General features: G+C 41.3%; 1 protein-coding gene across 2 annotated transcripts in view; it reads left to right on the top strand.

The window, feature by feature from the left end:
* LOC140194928 (aquaporin-3-like) overlaps window positions 1-16,920 on the top strand; it is a 32,818-nt gene extending 15,898 nt beyond the window's left edge. For both annotated transcript variants that reach the window (XM_072252340.1, XM_072252341.1), the window contains 3 exons: window positions 3,783-3,904; window positions 8,913-9,130; window positions 16,553-16,920. In XM_072252340.1, the coding sequence (XP_072108441.1) occupies window positions 3,783-3,904; window positions 8,913-9,130; window positions 16,553-16,727 (515 nt within the window). In that variant the 3' untranslated portion in view covers window positions 16,728-16,920. The remainder of the gene's footprint in view (window positions 1-3,782; window positions 3,905-8,912; window positions 9,131-16,552) is intronic.
* The last annotated feature ends 1,281 nt before the right edge of the window (window positions 16,921-18,201 follow it).

The following is an 18,201-nucleotide window of genomic DNA, read 5'->3' on the forward strand; positions in this document are numbered from 1 at the left end:
TGATGGCCCAATTGAAAAAGATTAAAAACAGCTGGATAAATCTCACATTAAAAGTATGGCAGAAGGTGGTTAATTCATGTGGAATCAATAACATGTTAAAACTTTTCAGATGGTGTGCTTATGATACCGACTTTCTTCCCAGCAGACGAGGTAAAAGATTTGAACTGTGGATAAAGAAAGGTCTTACAACCTACTTCTCATTCACACATAAAAGTGTGTTACAAAGTTTTCAATTCCTGCAGGACAAACATGGCCTAGAACACAATGACTTTTTTAGGTACCTTCAAGTACGACATCATGTTAACCAGAGTTGTAGATATACAGACTTATCAACAGTAGAATTAGAATTTTTCTAGATTCTGAATTCGGCTTACAGTTCAATACCAAGTAGATCAATTTCTCGATTATATAATGCCCTCTCTTATGCCAAAAATGAAAACACATTGTATATTAAAGAGAAGTGGGAGAAAGAAGTGGGGTTGGTACTTTCAGAGGAGGCTTGGGGGAAAATATGCAGCTCCAGTGGTCTTCGACTAACTCTTTGATCTGGAGAGAACATAGTTGGAAAAATATTATAAGACACTTCAAGACCCCATACCAGGAAAAATATAAAGACACAAATGTGGCGTGTTGGAGAAGGTGCGGCTCCAAGGAGGCAAATCATTTTTTGGGATTGCCCTAAATTAAGTTTATATTGGGAAGGTATTCACAGAACATTAGTTAAGGTATTTAAGACTCAGATACCTCTGAACTTTGAGACTCTCTACTTGGGGCATGTATTGTGTTTGGAACGGAAGAAAGATATAAAGCTGCAGAAGGCCCTTTTGTGGCAAGTAAGATATCAATCACCAGAAAGTGGTTAAATCCAACATCACCTACATTAGAAGATTGGCATGAAATCATTTTGGAAATATTTAAAATGGAAAAGATGACCTACTCTCTGAGAATTCAAAAGGAAAAATTTTATCAAATTTGGAATAGATGGATTGAATTTATAACCCCAGAGCGAGCAGACTTTAGATGACTCTCCTAATGGCTTATACTGTTTGTCTCACCAACATAGTGATAGTGTTAATGTAAGCACCCTTGGCTCGAATGTTTACTGTTCTTTTTTTTGGAAAATGTGGAATTAACACAAGTAAAGAAAAGATCTGGGGAAATTTTGGACCAGAAAGAAATGGAGCAGAAGAGATACATGGAAATTAGTATTCAACCATTATTATTAATATTTTTATAACAACTATTATCGTTATTTAGTTTAATAGAGTGGAATTACAATTGCACATAAACATCTATTTGAGTGCCTAATTATTTTCTATATTATCTCAATGTGCACTTGTGAATGTACAAATTAATATAGATTTACTCACATAAGAATGGAAAAGGTTATGTATGTAAAAGAAAGTTTGCGTATTACTTGTGAATGCCTTATCCAAATAAAAATAAAATAAAAAAAAAGAAAATTCAGAATCGGTTATACAATTAGTAGAAAATTTACTGAACAGTTACATGTATATAGGTGATTATATAGGAATTATAAGCAAGCATAGGATAGTTAAAGTACTAGAAAAATAAGTATTCTACACCTAAAGCCAACAATCCCTCTGTCTCTCAATATTCACTTGGTATCTGCCTAGATGTCTACAATTCATTGAGAACAATTAAGGGTTCAAACACAGAACATACAGTAGAATAGTACAGCACGGCAGCGGTCCTTCAGCCCACAACTTTTTGCTGACCCTTTAACCTACTCTGAAATCAATGTAACCTTTCTCTCCAAAAAAACATACCTCTGACCCCACCCCCTGGACTTTCCTCCAATCACCTGAGAATTATGCCCACCTGGTATTTGCCATTTCGGCCCTGAGAAAAAGTCTCTGTCTATCTACTCAATCTATGCCTCTTATCAACTTATCCACCTCTATCAAGTCATCTCTCATCCTCCTTTGCTCTAAAGAAAGCTGGCTCAAAATATCTTCATAAGATATGCTCCCTAATTCAGGCATCATCCTGTTGAATCTTCTTTGCACCCCCTCTGAAGCTTCCACATTCCCTCTGACCAGGACTGAACACAATATTTTGTCGAAAGGATGAAAAACAGTGCTGAACGGGTGTTTTCCGAACATACTTGTGTAAAAGACTGCTTTTAGATTGCAGTTTTGATCTTGGAGGAGCAGAGGTAAATAGTGGCAGGTCTATGACTCAAGCACTGAATGGAAATAATTTTTATGAAGCATTGAGAAAGTTTTTTTTCTACCTACTTCATAAGAACATGAAAAGTAGGGCCGGCTGGTGGCACAACGACATTGGTGCTGGACCCAGGAGCAGAGGTTCCCAGGTTCAAAACCAGTCGGGTCTGCTCCCGAGAATGCTTTCCATCCGTGCCGGGTTGAGTGTCACGATCGCAACTCGACCTCATAAAGTAAAGGGAAAAATACTGTGAAAATGTCTGTGTGAGGAGTGGCGCGCCACACAGTCTCTGTCTCTCGCTCTGCGCCTTGTAAAGGAGGTAGACCAAAGAAGGAAGGGTGTTTTGCACTTGCAGGCAGGCAGAGGCATCTTGCAGAAGCCTGCACATCCTGTCCATCTCTCTCTTGTAGCTAGCGAGGCCTCATGTCAGAATCGGAATCAGGTTTAATATCACTGGCATATGTCATGAAATTTGTTGTTTTGCAGCAGCAGTACATTATCATAAAAACTATAAATTGCAATAAGAAGTGGTTATAACAGAAGAAAATTAAATAAAAAGTGCAAAAAGAGAGGAAAAATACTAAGGTAGTGTTCATGCGCTCATTGTCCATTCAGAAATTTGATGACACATGGGAAGAAGCTGTTCCTGAAACGTTGAGTGTGTGTCTTCAGGCTCCCGTACCTCCACCTTGATGGTAGCAATGAGAAGAGGGCATGTCCTGGGTGATATGGTCCTTAATGATGGATGCAGCCTTTTTTAGGCATCACATTTTGAAGGTGTCCTGGATGTTGGGGAGGTTAGTACCCATGGTGCTGACGGAGTTTACAACTTTTTGCAGGTTTTTCCAATCCTCTGCAGTGGCACCTTAATACCAGATGATGATGCAACCAGTTAGAATGCTCTCCATAGTACTTCGAGAACTTCGCGAGTGTCCTTGGTGACATACCAATTCTCCTCAAACTCCTATTGAAATATAGTCCTCCCCTCCAGTCCTCCTGTAGAGAGGGGATCTGACAGAAATATATAAAATTATGAATGGGTTAGATAAAATGGAGGCAGCAAAATTGCTTCTACTGGTAATTGAGACAGGAACTAAGGTAGGGGGTTCCCATCCTCATGTCCACAGATGTACTTATTGGCCAATGGCATAAAAAATGTTGGAAACCCCTGAACTAAGGGACAGAACCTCAAGGTTGGTGGGAATAGATTTAGGATGGAGATGAGGAGAAACTATTTTTTCCGGAGAGTAGTGAATATGTGGATTTCTCTGCCCAGGCAGGGGAATGAAGGGTTATGGGGAATAGGGAGGCAGAGGGACGAGAGGCTAGGGATGAACAGGTGGGCTGCTGGTCGCAGTGGTTCATTGGGCCAGGAAGGCCTATTCTATGCTCCATCTGTAAGTAAAAATACAAGGAGGTAAATACTGGTATTCTGTGTATTTTCTGCATTTATTTCCATTGATGGTCATTTTCATAGTTTCAGCTGTAATTGAATTTTGTTGAATTATTAAGTCTATTGTGTTGTTTAATCTCTGACAAGACTGGAAATTGGATTCATGAAATAATTTCTACTCAACTGGATGTCATTCTAGATGCTTTGTGGGACTTTAGTGGTCAAGACAAACTATTAGTTTATGGTCCTAATGCCACAGCTGGAATTTTTGCTACATACCCATCTGAACACTTAAGTCCAACCAATGGCTTTTTTGACCAGGTGAGCAAGCAAAAAAAAAGTATTACATTTCATTTTACATGCTGTATCATGTAACCTCTTATCTAAGGGCTGAGTGAAATTGTAAATAAATGGGCTAATTGTAAAGAAATCTTTCTAATATTTCCCTCGGCTAATTTCTGTTAACAGCTCATGTGGGTGTATGGTATCATCAGATAATTCACAGATAAAACTGCTGGAGGAACTCAACAGGTCAGGCAGCATCCATGGAGAGAATGAGGTTCAATGTTTTGAGATGAGGTCTGAGGACTCGTGATAAATCCTGATGAAGGGCCTCAGCCCAAAACGTTGACTCTTTATTCCTCTCTATAGGTGGTCAGTTTCTCCAGAATTTTGTGTGTGCTGCTCTGGATTTCCAGCATCTGCAGAATCTCTTGTGTCACAGATAAAATGCATTGCATCATCCTCGAATCACAGAATTAGAATTTGAATAAGTCAAAAGAAATGGAAGATGGGAAGAGAATGTGGGCATGGCTAGTACAGGTCAAATCCTGAGAATAACCACAAAAGAAAAACATTGAAACAAATTTGGCAAAATAGTTACATACAATTTATGTTTGTATATGAATGTAGGCTTATTCGAATGAACAAGGAGGTATGCAATGCAGATATGTGAATCACATTGCATGGCATTTCTTAGTTTTGCAGTGGGAGTCTCGAACCAGACCTGCAAAAGTGATAATTGGAGATAATGAATTGTCCTGTTTATATCTCAATATTTCTCATCCATCACAAAAGTCTAAAATCAAAATTCACCATGTTAACAGCATGCTGGCAATGTAATGTGTCTATATTGTCACACATATTTTCTACTGAAAATTATTTGAAACAGATCTAGCCATGCCTCACACCACTCAGAGACATCATGAAACAAGGTAATAGCTAATAGAAGCTAACTATGATTTCATGGTCAAAGTCACTTAAATCAAATTTCTTCCCCATTCTGGTATTTGGGGTCTGAACAACAACTGAACCTCTTGACCATGTCTGTGTGCTTTACGCATTGAGTAGCCGGCACATGATTGGCTGATTAGATATTTGCATTGGCATGCAAGTGTAAGGGTGTACAGTATCTAATCAAGTGGCCACTGAGTGTACTGTACACTGTCATGTTTCAGTGTTTTAATTAGCTTGTCCACAGAAACATTTTTAAACAATATGTGTTGTCACAGATGTATATTATTATAAAAATAGTTATAGAAATAATTTAAATGTAAATTATGTTGTCATGGAGATTAAACAGCAAGAAACCTTTTAGTTTGTCAAGGTAATCAAAATGTTTCAGAATATTTTTTGATTCCAGACTTTGAACAGAGTCTAGGAAATGTGTTTTGCTGACTCAATGAGAATAGGTGAGTTAACTTGGACTTTTCTCTTTGGAGCGACAGAGGATGAGAGGTGACCTGTTAGAGGTGTATAAGGTGATGAGAGGCCTTGATCATGTGGATAGCCAGAGGCTTTTTCCCAGGGCTGAAATGGCTAGCATGAGGGGCGTAGTTTCAAGGTGCTTGGAAGTAGGTACAGAGGGGATGTCAGAGGTAAGATTTTCACACAGAGGTGGTGGGTGCATGGAATGCACTGCCAGTGATGGTGGTAGAGGTAGATACAATAGGGTCTTTTCAGAGACTCTTAGATAGGTACATGGGGCTTAGAAAAATAGAGGGCTTTGCAGTAGGGAAACTCTAGGCAGTTTCTAGAGTAGATTACATAGATGGCACAATATTGTGGGCCAAATGTGCTGCAGGTTTCGATGTTCCATGACTGTCAGGGTAAATGGTAGGCTCAGTTAAAAAGAAAACAGGGAAATGAGATTCTGACAGTATGTCAGAGTACAGAAAAATTAATCATCTTTTGATTGGCATTGATCTTATTTTATACTAATACGCAATGACAACCAGATCTGCTAATTAAATTTGATTATCACTTGCACATGTAAGAAGAAATAAATCAGCCTGGCAGTTTGTACTAAGGTTGGTCTCATCAAACAGGTATTTGGATAGGAACGTTTTAGAAAGTTATGGCCAAAACCTAGCTGTAGGAGCTATGCATCTGTGTTGTATCTGCATTGTGTTCTCTGTTGCATGTTTATTATGGTAACTAGTGATGTAGGTGGGGAGGGGGTGGTGGAAGTGAAGGGTTTAGCTGTACATTCGTGATTTGTTCTTGACAGCTTAGAACTGGGCATATCTTTTGCTGACCGCTTTAACTTTGCTTCAGTATGTTTAATATTGCTAGTTTTAGTTTCATAAGTTTTATCGCTTCAAGATTGTATGTTTGGCTAGTTGCTAATAAAGGATTAAATACATTCCTTTGTCTTTTTTGAACATAAGTATTGGAATGATTGGAGGGTGTGTCATACAGGTAACAACCTGTGTGAGATCTCCGGCAGTGGTATTCGTTTGTTCGAATTGCTGCTATACCGGTAAATGGGGCTGGTTTGGGTGACCGTCAGAATCAGAAGAATATCTATTATCACTGACTTATATGATGTGAAATTTGTAGTCTTACAGCAGCCGTACAGTGCAAAGACATAACAATTATTATAAATTACAAAGATGAACTAAATAATGAGGTAGTGTTCATGAGTTCATGAACTGTTCAGAAATCAGATGGTGAAGGGGAAGAAGCCGTTTCCAAATCATTGAATGTAGCTCTTCAGGCCCTTCTACCTCCTCCCTAATGGCAGCAACGAGAAGGGCATAGCTGGCATGGACCAGAGTCTGAATCAGCATCAGAATCAGGTTTAATATCACTGGCATGTGTCGTGAATTTTGTTAACTTTGCAGCAGCAGTACAATGCAATACATGATAATATAAAAAACCTGTAAATTACAGTAAGTGTATGTATATTAAATAGTTAAATTAAATAAGTAGTGCAAAAATAGAACTTAGAAAAGCAGTGAGGTAGTGTTCATGGGTTCAATGTCCATTCAGAAAACGAATGGCAGAGGGAAAGAAGCCTTCAGGCTCCTGTATCTCCTTCCCAATGGGGCGATGAGACAAGGTATGATCCGGGTGGTGGGGGTCCTGAATGATGGACGCTGCCTTTCTGAGGCATCGCTCCTTGAAGGTATCCTGGATACGGAGGTTAGTGCACATGCTGGAGCTGACGAAGTTTACAACTCTTTGCAGCTGACTTTGATCCTGTGCTTTGGCCCCAGATGGGCTGAAGGGCCTGTTTCTGAGCTGTATGACTCTATGATTCTAAATACATGCTTTGTCTACTGTAAAGAAATTCGAGAAATTTAAATGCAGACAAAAAAGCCATTGGACTCTATATGTGCCGAACATATAGGCAGCCTGCCAAATCTAGTAAGTTAAGATGCTCACACAAACGAAAGTAGTGATGATCCTAAACATGAGAAATTGATTGTGGCATCTCATTCATAGATCAAACACACCAATTTTATGACATTCTGGGATCTAGTCCCCAGATTAGGATGATTTACTGGGCCACAATTTTCTGATCAATATTGAAGCCACAGTGAATCCCTTTCACCTTAATGTAATAGTCTTCGTTGCGAACTCTTTCCTGATACTTGCAGTTGCCTGGTATCAGTTTGAAGGGGTGTCTCTGGTGCTCAGCGTGGGGGATATTCCCAGCTTGGTTTTGCAGAGAGCTGTGTGAAAAGCAATTTTAATTGGTGCAACTCACGCAAAATGCTGGAGGAACGCATCAGGAGGGAAATGAACAGTCAACGTTTCGGGCTGAGACCTTTCATCAGGACACTGGTATTTCCTCCAGCATTTTTGTACGTGTTGCTCCGGATTTCCAGCATCTGCAGTCTCTCTTTTGTCCCCCAGCGAGCAACTTTAATTAACATTTTAAATGTGGTACAGAGCTTTAAGCAATCTTTAGAAGAAAGACATAAACTTTAATTAACATTTTAAGTGTGGTGCAGGAATTTAAACAATTTTTAGAAGAAAGACATCAGTTTAAATTAGATGCAGAAATATTATAGACTTCTTAATCCTAAAATATATTTTAAGTTCCTTTGTATTTTTAAATACTAATGTAAGGAAATTACTTATATTCTTAACATTCACATTTTGGAGCAATGTGGTTTGCTAAGCAGTAATTATTGATTAATATACCATATAAAACTCAGCTCTTGTGGAATTAATCTTAAGATGTTTTAGAAAATGTCATGGAAGATATAGTTCAGTTTGGCATTCAAGGGTCATCAACTGGATGGCAGCAACAGTGCAGCTTCCAAAGGCTGATTGGATCCTTAGTTGCATCTTCAGAATTTCCCAAGCAACACACACAAAATGCTGGAAGAGCTCAACGGGTCAGGTTGCATCAATGGAAATGAATAGATTGTTGACATTTTGGGCCAGGGCCCTTCTTCAGGGCTGAAACGGAAGGGAGAAGATGCCAGAATAAAAGGTGGAGGGAGCAGGGGGAGGATAGCTAGAAGGGGAAAGGTGAAGCCAGGCGGGTGGGAAAGGTCAAGAGCTGGAGAAGAAGGAATCTGATAGGAGAGGAGAGGGGACCATAGGGGAAAGGGAAAGAGGAGGGGACCCTGGGGGAAGTAATAGACGGGCAAAAGGTCAGAGTGGGGAACAGAGGAAGGGTGGGGGGACAGGTGCATGACCGGAAGTTTGAGAAATCGATATTCATGCCATCAGGTTAGAGGCTACCCAGACGGAATATAATGTGTTGCTCCTCCACCTCGACGAAGTGGTTTCCCAAATTTACGATGGGTCTCACCAATGTAGAGGAGGCCACATCAGAAGCACTGGACACAATAGGTGACCCCAGCAAATTCACAGGTGAAGTGTTGTCTTGAGGAATTTCCCACTGAGCTTTCCAAGTGTAAAATTTCCAAAACTGCTTTCCCCACCGGGGTTACTTTGATTTCATAACCGCTATAAACTCTAGACTATTTTATATTCATAATGAGAATTTTCTGTGTTGAACGTAAGCATGATGATTCTCTTTAACCTTCATTAGTATGAAATTCCCTTTCCTTTTTACCAAATGCAGATGATTGGGACCACTGCTCTTATCGTTTGCATCCTCACTATAGTGGATAAGTGGAACAACCCAGTGCCCAAGGGACTGGAGGCATTTACAGTTGGATTCACGGTGCTGGTAATTGGCTTGTCGATGGGATTCAACTCCGGCTATGCTGTGAACCCTGCACGAGACTTCGGACCTCGTTTGTTTACATCAATGGCCGGCTGGGGAGCTGATGTCTTTACGTAAGCTTTTTCTTATTTTTTAAACACCATGATGTTAATTCTAAATGTGTTTTCTTAATATGTAAAAAACATAGCAAATTGGAGTAACATACATAAAATGCTGGAGAAACTCAGCAGGTCAGGCAGTATTGATGGAAGGGGATAAACAACCGATGTTTCAGAGTGAAACCCTTCACCAGGAAAGTAGAGGAAGGGAGAAGAAGCCAAAATATAACTTTGGGAGGAAGGGAGGGAGTACAAGCTGGCAAGTCATAGGTGACACCAGGTGTGGCAGGGGGGATGACGTAAGAAGCAGGGAGGTAGTAGGTGGAAGAGGTAAAGGGCTGAAGAAGAAGGAATCTGATTGGACAGGACAGTGGGCCATGGAAGAAAGGGAAGGAGGAAGGGAACCAGAGGGAGGTGATGGGCAGTGAGGAGAAGAGAAGGGGTGAGAGGGGAGTTAGGTAGGCCAGGGAGCTTTTTAAGCATGTTTGATAATTTGATAAGACAATCACAGCCCTTCTACCAGAACTCTGTTTTCCTGCATGATGTCCATATCTCTTGATTGCCCTGGACCCATAAATTTATCAGATTCTGTCTTGAATAGAATTCTATTATTCACAGCTTTCTGACATAGGCAGTTCCCAAGATGGTGGTCATCTGACATCAGTTCGAAATGGCTGATCCTTATCCTCGTGCTCCTGATTCTAGTCTCTTTAGCAATTGGATGCACCCTCTCAGTATCCACTTTGACAGTCACTTTAGAGTTCAGTATTCAACATAAATTCCACAGAGCATAGTCCTGTTTTATTTAATCCTTCTCCATAAAGCAAATGTAAAACAGCCCCAAGTCCAAGGTAAGTATAAGCTTCCTGAGAAATGCAAGCTGTCACTGTACTGTATTCAGGTCTCCAGATGTGGTCTTACCAAATTTCAAAGCACATGTGTCAAAACATTTGAACATGTCCTCCATTTCTGCTTGCAATAAAGGGCAATGTGATTTCTGACTTCTTAACACCATCATCATAGGAGCAGAGTTAGGCTATTTGGTCCATCCAGACTGTTCCACCATTCTGTCATGGCTGATTTCTTATTCCTCTGAACCCCTTCTCCCCGAAACTGTTGACCTCCTCACTTATCAAAAAACTATCAACCTTCACTTTTCAAAACGCACAGATTTCTTTTTGATAAAATTATGCTGACTCTGCCTAATTATATCACCATTTTCTAAGTGTCCTGTAATTACTGCCCTGTAACTTTTTCTCAGCATCTTAACAATTTTGGCAAAATTACCCCTGACATTCGAAGGGAACACAACCTTTGTACCTATTATCTCACTTAATTAAGATATCAATGTTGGATGATTATTGTCACATGATCCAAGATACAATGAAAAGCCTTTGTTTGATCTTTAGACCATAAGACATCGGAATAGAATCAGGCAACACACATCAAAGTTGCTGGTGAACGCAGCTGGCCAGGCAGCATCTCTAGGAAGAGGTACAGTCGACGTTTCAGGCCGAGACCCTTCGTCAGGACTAACTGAAGGAAGAGCTAGTAAGAGATTTGAAAGTGGGAGGGGGAGGGGGAGATCTAAAATGATAGGATAGGAACAGAATCAGGCTACTTAGCTCATTAAATCTGTTGATCGTGGCTGATTTATTCTGTTTCCCAACCTCATTCTCCTGCCTTCTTCACATAAACTTTGATGCCACAATTAATTATCAAACTACCAATCAACCTTTGCTTTAAATATACCCAAATGAGTTGGCCTCCACAGCCATTTCTGTCAATGAGTTGCAGAGATTCACCACCTTCCGACTGAAGTAATTCTTCCTCATCTCTGTTCTAAAGGGATATCCTCCTATTCTGAGGCTGTGCCCTCTGCCCATAGACTCCCTCACTATAGGAAACATTGTCTCCATGTCCACTCTCTCTGGGCATTTCAATATTCCATGGTCTTCAATGAGATCTACCCCCATTTTTCTAAACTCCAGCAGGTACTGGCCAACAAACTCTCCTTATATGTTTGTGCACATCCAGCCAGGTAATGCCATACATAAATATGTACACTGAGATAGTAAACTCATTTATCCTGAGCATTGTTATAGTTCATCGTGTTGCTCTGAACTACACAGAGAACAATTATTCTTAAATGTCTTTGGACCTTGGCTGTTTTATGCTTTTCACATATAACCTCATGACCTGGAGCTTAAAATATAGAACAGGCGGCCACAGTGGTGTAGCAGTTAGCATGATGCCATTATAACTTGGAGCATCAAAGTTCACAGTTCAACTTCACCACCATCTGTAAGGAGTTTGCACATCTTCCCTGTGAGCATATTGTTTTCTTCCGGCTGCTCTGGTTTCCTCCCACAGTCTAAAGGACGTACTGGTTAGAAGATTAATTGGTCATCATAAATTGTCCTGTGATTAAGCTAGAATTAAATAAGTGGGTTGCTGGTTGGTGCAGCTCGTTGGGCCAGAAGGGCCTGTCTTGCATTGTATCTCTAAATAAGTAAATAAACAAAGAACAGCACAGGCCCTTTGGCCCATGATGTTGTACTGACCTTTTAACCTACTCCAAGATCAATCTAACGCTTTCCTCCTGCACAGCCCTCCTGAATATCCCTCACTCTACCGTCATCACCAAGCCAGGCAATCAGCCCGAGTTTTACAAGGAATGTAGAAGGGCATGCAGGGGACCGCACATAGCTCACCTAAAAGTGAGGGGTTGACTTAATTAAACTGCAAGGCATGCGAATCAGCAAAACCAGCAGCAATGGTCAGAGCTAAGTGATCCTATGACAAACAGACCAAATCATGAATAGAGGTGGACAGTTAAGCAGTTTAACAAGAGAAGGCTCAATCCTTATGAGGCCCAGTGTGTGAGTTTTAAAGATAAGGCAATGTCATTTGTAACCAGACGTGCCGAATTGATGATTTATCTCAGCTGCTTCCTGAGTAAATCACCATGACAGAAGGCAGTAAATCCAAAAAAAAAAGAATCTGCAGATGCTGAAAATATTATGTATAAATAGAAACTGCAGGAAAAATTTATCAAGTTAGGCAGCATCTGTGGAAAGAGAGAGTTGATGTTTCCGGTTGGAGATCCTTTGTCAGAATAGAGAAAGTGATGGGAAGCATGATAGGACAAAGACATCATCTGTGATAGGGTGAGGACATCTAATGTCAATGGGGCAGTTATATGGTGTTTGCATTTCTTTGTCCATATTGTTCGTCGCATGGCTATGGAATACGTGGAGCAGATCCATTAAAAATAATGGAGAGAGTTCAAAAAGGATGTGCTGGATCTTTTAGAAAGCATCAAGTTGGATAAGTCATTGGGACTGGATGAGATGTACCCCAGGCTACTGTGGGAAGTGAGGGAGCAGATTGCTGAGCCTCTGGTAATGATCTTTTGCATCATCAATGGGAACAGGGGAGATTCTGGAGGATTGGAGGGTTGCAGATGTTGTCCCTTATTCAAGAAAGGGAGTAGGGATAGCCCAGGAAATTATAGACCAGTGAGTCTTAGTTCAGTGGTTGGTAAGTTGATGGAAAAGATCCTGAGAGGCGGGATTTATGAACATTTGGAGAGGCATAATATGATTAGGAATAGTCAGCATGGCTTTGTCAAAGGCAGATCATGCCTTACGAGCCTGATTGAATTTTTTGAGGATGTGACTAAACACATTGATGAAGGTAGAGTAGTAGACGTAGTGTATATGGATTTCAGCAAGGCATTTGATAAGTTACCCCATGCAAAGCTTATTGAGAAAGTAAAGAGACATGGGATCCAAGGGGACCTTGCTTTGTGGATCCAGAATTGGCTTGCCCACAGAAGGCAAAGAGTGGTTGTAGATGGGTCATATTCTGCATGGAGTTCTGTGACCAGTGGTGTGCCTCAGGGATCTATTCTGGGACCCCTTCTCTTCGTGATTTTTATAAGTGACCTAGATGAGGAAGTGGAGGGATGGGTTAGTAAGTTTGCTGATGACACAGAGTTTGGGGTGTCGTGGATACTGTGGAAGGCTGTCAGAGGTTACAGCGGGATATCGATAGGATGCAAAACTGGGCTGAGAAGTGGCAGATGGAGTTCAACCCAGATAAGTGTGAGGTGGTTCATTTTGGTAGGTCAAATATGATGGCAGAATATAGTATTAATGGTAAGACCCTTGGCAGTCTGGAGGATCAGATGGATCATGGGGTCTGAGTCCATAGGACACTCAAAGCTGCTGAGCAGGTTAACTCTGTGGTTATAAAGGCATACGGTGTATTGGCCTTCATCAACCGTGGGATTGAGTTTAGGAGCTGAGAGGTAATGTTACAGCTTTATCGGACCCTGGTCAGACCCCACTTGGAGTATTGTGCTCAGTTCTGGTCACCTCACTACAGGAAAGATGTGGAAACCATAGAAAGGGTGCAGAGGAGATTTACAAGAATGTTACCTGGATCGGGGAGAACGCCCAATGAGAATAGGTTGAGAGAACTTGTCCTTTTCTCCTTAGAGTGACGGAGGATGAGAGGTGACCTGATAGAGGTGTATAAGATGATGAGAGGCATTGATCATGTCGATAGTCAAAGGCTTTTTCCCAGGGCTGAAATGGCTAACACGAGAGGGCACAGTTTTAAAGTGCTTGGAAGTAGGTACAGAGGAGATGTCAAGGCCAAGTTTTTTACGCCGAGATTGGTGAGTGCGTGGAATGGGCTGCTGGCGACTGTGGTGGAAGCGGATACGATAGGGTCTTTGAAGAGACTCCTGGATAGGTACATGGAGCATAGAAAAATAGAGGGCTTTAGGTAACCTGAGGTAATTTCTAAAATAAGTACATGTTTGGCACAGTATCGTGGGCTGGAGGGCCTGTATTGTGCTGTAGGTTTTTCTATGTTTCTTTCTAAGTTAATAGCGCAAATGGATAATTTACAGCAGAAATGTTCCAATACAGACAGAAAAAGCAAATTGCTTTAAAATTGGGGAGTTCTACATTGCGTCTAGATGATTGCAACAATAGTTGCAGCATGTACTGTCTATAAAATGCACTGCGTTACTGGCCTCAATTACTCTGACTGCACGTCCCAAATCCATAACCTCTACCTCCGAGAGCTTCAGGTGCACAGAAACACCACAAAATGCAGTTGGAAACCAACTTGACTTGGAGATATAATATTTTCCTTCATTGTCACTGAGTATGAATCCTGGAACTCCCTCACCAAAAGCATTATCTTTAAGAGAGTGTCTTCTCCTGAAGGAGCATAACAGTTGATGATGGTGGTTGGGTTTAATAATATGATCTCAAGGACTATTAGGCATGGACGAGAAATGAAATTAGTGGTGTTCAGATTGCAAAAAACAAAAAGCTAATTACAGTGGATCCTGGTTAATTGGGACACATCAGGACCGGTATATTTGGCCCAGTTAAGCAGCTGACCTATTTAGTCAGTTTAATGGAAATAGTTAAAAATGTTTAAAGGAAATACAGAATAAACACGACAAAACTGTGTATAGGTTCTAATACTTACTGATGGAGGAATCCATCTGCATAACATTCTTTTGACTGCAAATGAACAAAATCAGCGCAGACACCTAGTGCAGATACTGGACGGCCTTCATACAATGCTGTTGATGATTGCACCCTCCAAATCTTCATTTACACAGAGGCATTCAAGATGATTGTAACTTTCAAATTCTTTGTAGATCCTAACTTGTTTTTGGCATCCAAGCTCGATTGATTGAAACTGCCGTGAGCAAAACAATTCTAAGTTGTCTCACTGCATAGTTCTCGCCAACTACCAATGACAAAAGAACCCGCTGCTTTTTGAACACAAGCAGATGCAACTGACATGTTTTCTCGAAGTGTGGTATCGTGGTCACACAAGTGATGTTCGTTAAAAACTGTTCAGCAACAGTCTACTGCCCCAATTAATTGGCCAAGAGTCCCAAATAAACAAAGGGAATCTTCTCCACGTGTTCTTGTTCTTTAAGGGTCGTCCCAAATAAGCATCTGTCCCGATTAACCGGGGGCCCAACTACCAGAATCCACTGTATTTAAGTATGCTTTATCAGGCTGGTTGATTGGTCAGCAAAATGGCTTAGATCTAGCATTCACCTGGAGATGCCGCAGAAAGCAGAAGTGTTCCATGTTTATTTGCTTATTTATTTATCACGATATGGATTATTGAGCCTTTTGCAGTTAGTTGACTCTGTATTAATGTTTAAGTACTAGGAGTGCTATATTGCAGACAGTTCAAGACACAATGAATCTCAAGTTAGTATATGGTAACATATATGCACTTTGATAATAAATTTGCTTTGAACTTTGAAAAACATCTACCTTTCTACCATGGAGGATGACCAGTAGCTGGTTGTTACGTTACTGAAAACGAGGTACTCATTGGGTGTCTCATGGTGAACAGCAAAAAAAAACAGGAAACAAGAGTAGAGTCATAGAATCATAAAAAAAAGTACAGCACAGAAATAGGTCCTTCAGCCCATCTAGTCCTTGCTGAACCATAGATGAAAAATAAATGCTACAATAGCATTCGCAATTTGGATTATGAGGACACGCAGTCCTCTTTTATTGTCATTTAGTAATGCATGCATTAAGAAATGATACAATTTGTTCCTCCAGAATGATATCACAGAAACACAAGACAAACCAAGACTTAAAAAAAAACTGACAAAAACCACATAATTATAACATATAGTTACAACAGTGCAAAGCAATACCGTAATTTGATGAAGAACAGACCATGGCACGGTAAAAAAAAGTCTCAAAGTCTTTCGAAAGTCCCATCATCTCACGCAGACGGTTGAAGGGAGAAAATCTCCCTGCCATGAGCTTCCAGCGCTGCAAACTTGCCAATGCAGCATCCTGGAAGCACCCGACCACAGTCCGACTCTGAGTCCGTCCGAAAACTTCGAGCCTCCGACCAGCCCTCCGACACTGAGCACCGAGCACCATCTCTGCCGAGCGCTTCGACCCCAGCCCCGGCAACAGGCAATAGGCAAAGCCGTGGATTTGTGGCCTTCCCCTCTGGAGATTCTCGATCGCACAGTAGCAGCGGCAGCGAAGCAGGCATTTCAGAAGTTTCTCCAGATGTTCCTCCGTGCTTCTTCACGTCTGTCTCCATCAAATCAGGATTGTGCATGGCCCCTATTTAACAAATACGATATTATTTCAGAGCGGCAGCGTGTGCTGCGTCACGCCGCCATCTTCTCCTCCCCTCCAACTCCAATTTGTCTTCCTATTAGATAAACCAGTTGTATTGAGATAATTGTAGGGTGAGGGTGTGTAGAACTGCAATAAGATTTCTGCAGTAATTAGAGGAATGCAGTATGTAATATATATGAATTTAGTTTTGATTCTGTTTGATTTGGTACATTTGATGTGATTTCTAATCTCAGTCTTAATGTTTCTCTACCTTTTTGTTTTTTTTCAGTGCTGGAAACTACTGGTTTTGGATCCCTATTTTTGCCCCTCTCCTTGGTTCTGTTCTCGGGATTCTGGTCTATCAGCTAATGATTGGGATTCACCTTGAGCCTGAGGACCAGAGTTCACCGATTGGAGAAGAAAATATAAAACTAGCAAATATAAAACTGAGAGAGAGTTGCTGATGCATTATAGATCACATGTGTCAACTTAATATTATCAATATCCTTGTTTTTCTCTTGCTAAAACACAATATTTAAATCCTTTGAGCATTACATTATTTTAACAACCTTCTTGAAATGCTGAAGCTTTTTACAATTTATCCTGACGAAGTCCTGATATATTTCTATTGCCATGAAATAAACAGAAATAACCATGGACATTTTCACATAAGCATATAGTTTAATTATGACACAAAAACAAGTATTTAAAAAAGCCAAACAACAGGAATTCTGCAGATGCTGGAAATTCAATCAACACACATAAAAGTTGCTGGTGAACGCAGCAGGCCAGGCAGCATCAGTAGGAAGAGGTGCCGTCGACGTTTCAGGCCGAGACCCTTCGTCAGGACTAACTGAAGGAAGAATGAGTAAGGGATTTGAAAGTAGAAGACAGGAGGGGGAGGGATGGAGCCAAGAGCTGGACAGGTGATAGGCAAAAGGGATACGAGAGGATCATGGGACAGGAGGTCCGGGAAGAAAGACAAGGGGGGGGGACCCAGAGGATGGGCAAGGGGTATATTCAGAGGGACAGAGGGAGAAAAAGGAGAGTGAGAGAAAGAATGTGTGTATAAAAGTAAGTAACAGATGGGGTACGAGGGGGAGGTGGGGCATTAGCGGAAGTTAGAGAAGTCGATGTTCATGCCATCAGGTTGGAGGCTACCCAGACGGAATATAAGGTGTTGTTCCTCCAACCTGAGCGTGGCTTCATCTTTACAGTAGAGGAGGCCGTGGATAGACATGTCAGAATGGGAATGGGATGTGGAATTAAAATGTGTGGCCACTGGGAGCTCTGTCCGCCAGAGAAAGCAGGATCTTCCAGTGGCCACACATTTTAATTCCACATCCCATTCCCATTCTGACATGTCTATCCACGGCCTCCTCTACTGTAAAGATGAAGCCACGCTCAGGTTGGAGGAACAACACCTTATATTCCGTCTGGGTAGCCTCCAACCTGATGGCATGAACATCGACTTCTCTAACTTCCGCTAATGCCCCACCTCCCCCTCGTACCCCATCTGTTACTTACTTTTATACACACATTCTTTCTCTCACTCTCCTTTTTCTCCCTCTGCCCCTCTAAATATACCCCTTGCCCATCCTCTGGGTTCCCCCCCCTCCCTGTCTTTCTTCCCGGACCTCCTGTCCCATGATCCTCTCGTATCCCTTTTGCCTATCACCTGTCCAGCTCTTGGCTCCATCCCTCCCCCTCCTGTCTTCTACTTTCAAATCCCTTACTCACTCTTCCTTCAGTTAGTCCTGACGAAGGGTCTCGGCCTGAAACGTCGACTGCACCTCTTCCTAGAGATGCTGCCTGGCCTGCTGCGTTCACCAGCAACTTTTATGTGTGTTATTTAAAAAAGCCAGTCCTTTGCAGAAAAGTTCTGACTTGGCAAGTGTTTACTGGCGTAGAGCAATAATTCCGACCCAAGTGATGTAC

Source organism: Mobula birostris, chromosome 3 (genome assembly GCF_030028105.1).
Source record: "Mobula birostris isolate sMobBir1 chromosome 3, sMobBir1.hap1, whole genome shotgun sequence".
Lineage (NCBI taxonomy): Eukaryota > Metazoa > Chordata > Chondrichthyes > Myliobatiformes > Myliobatidae > Mobula > Mobula birostris.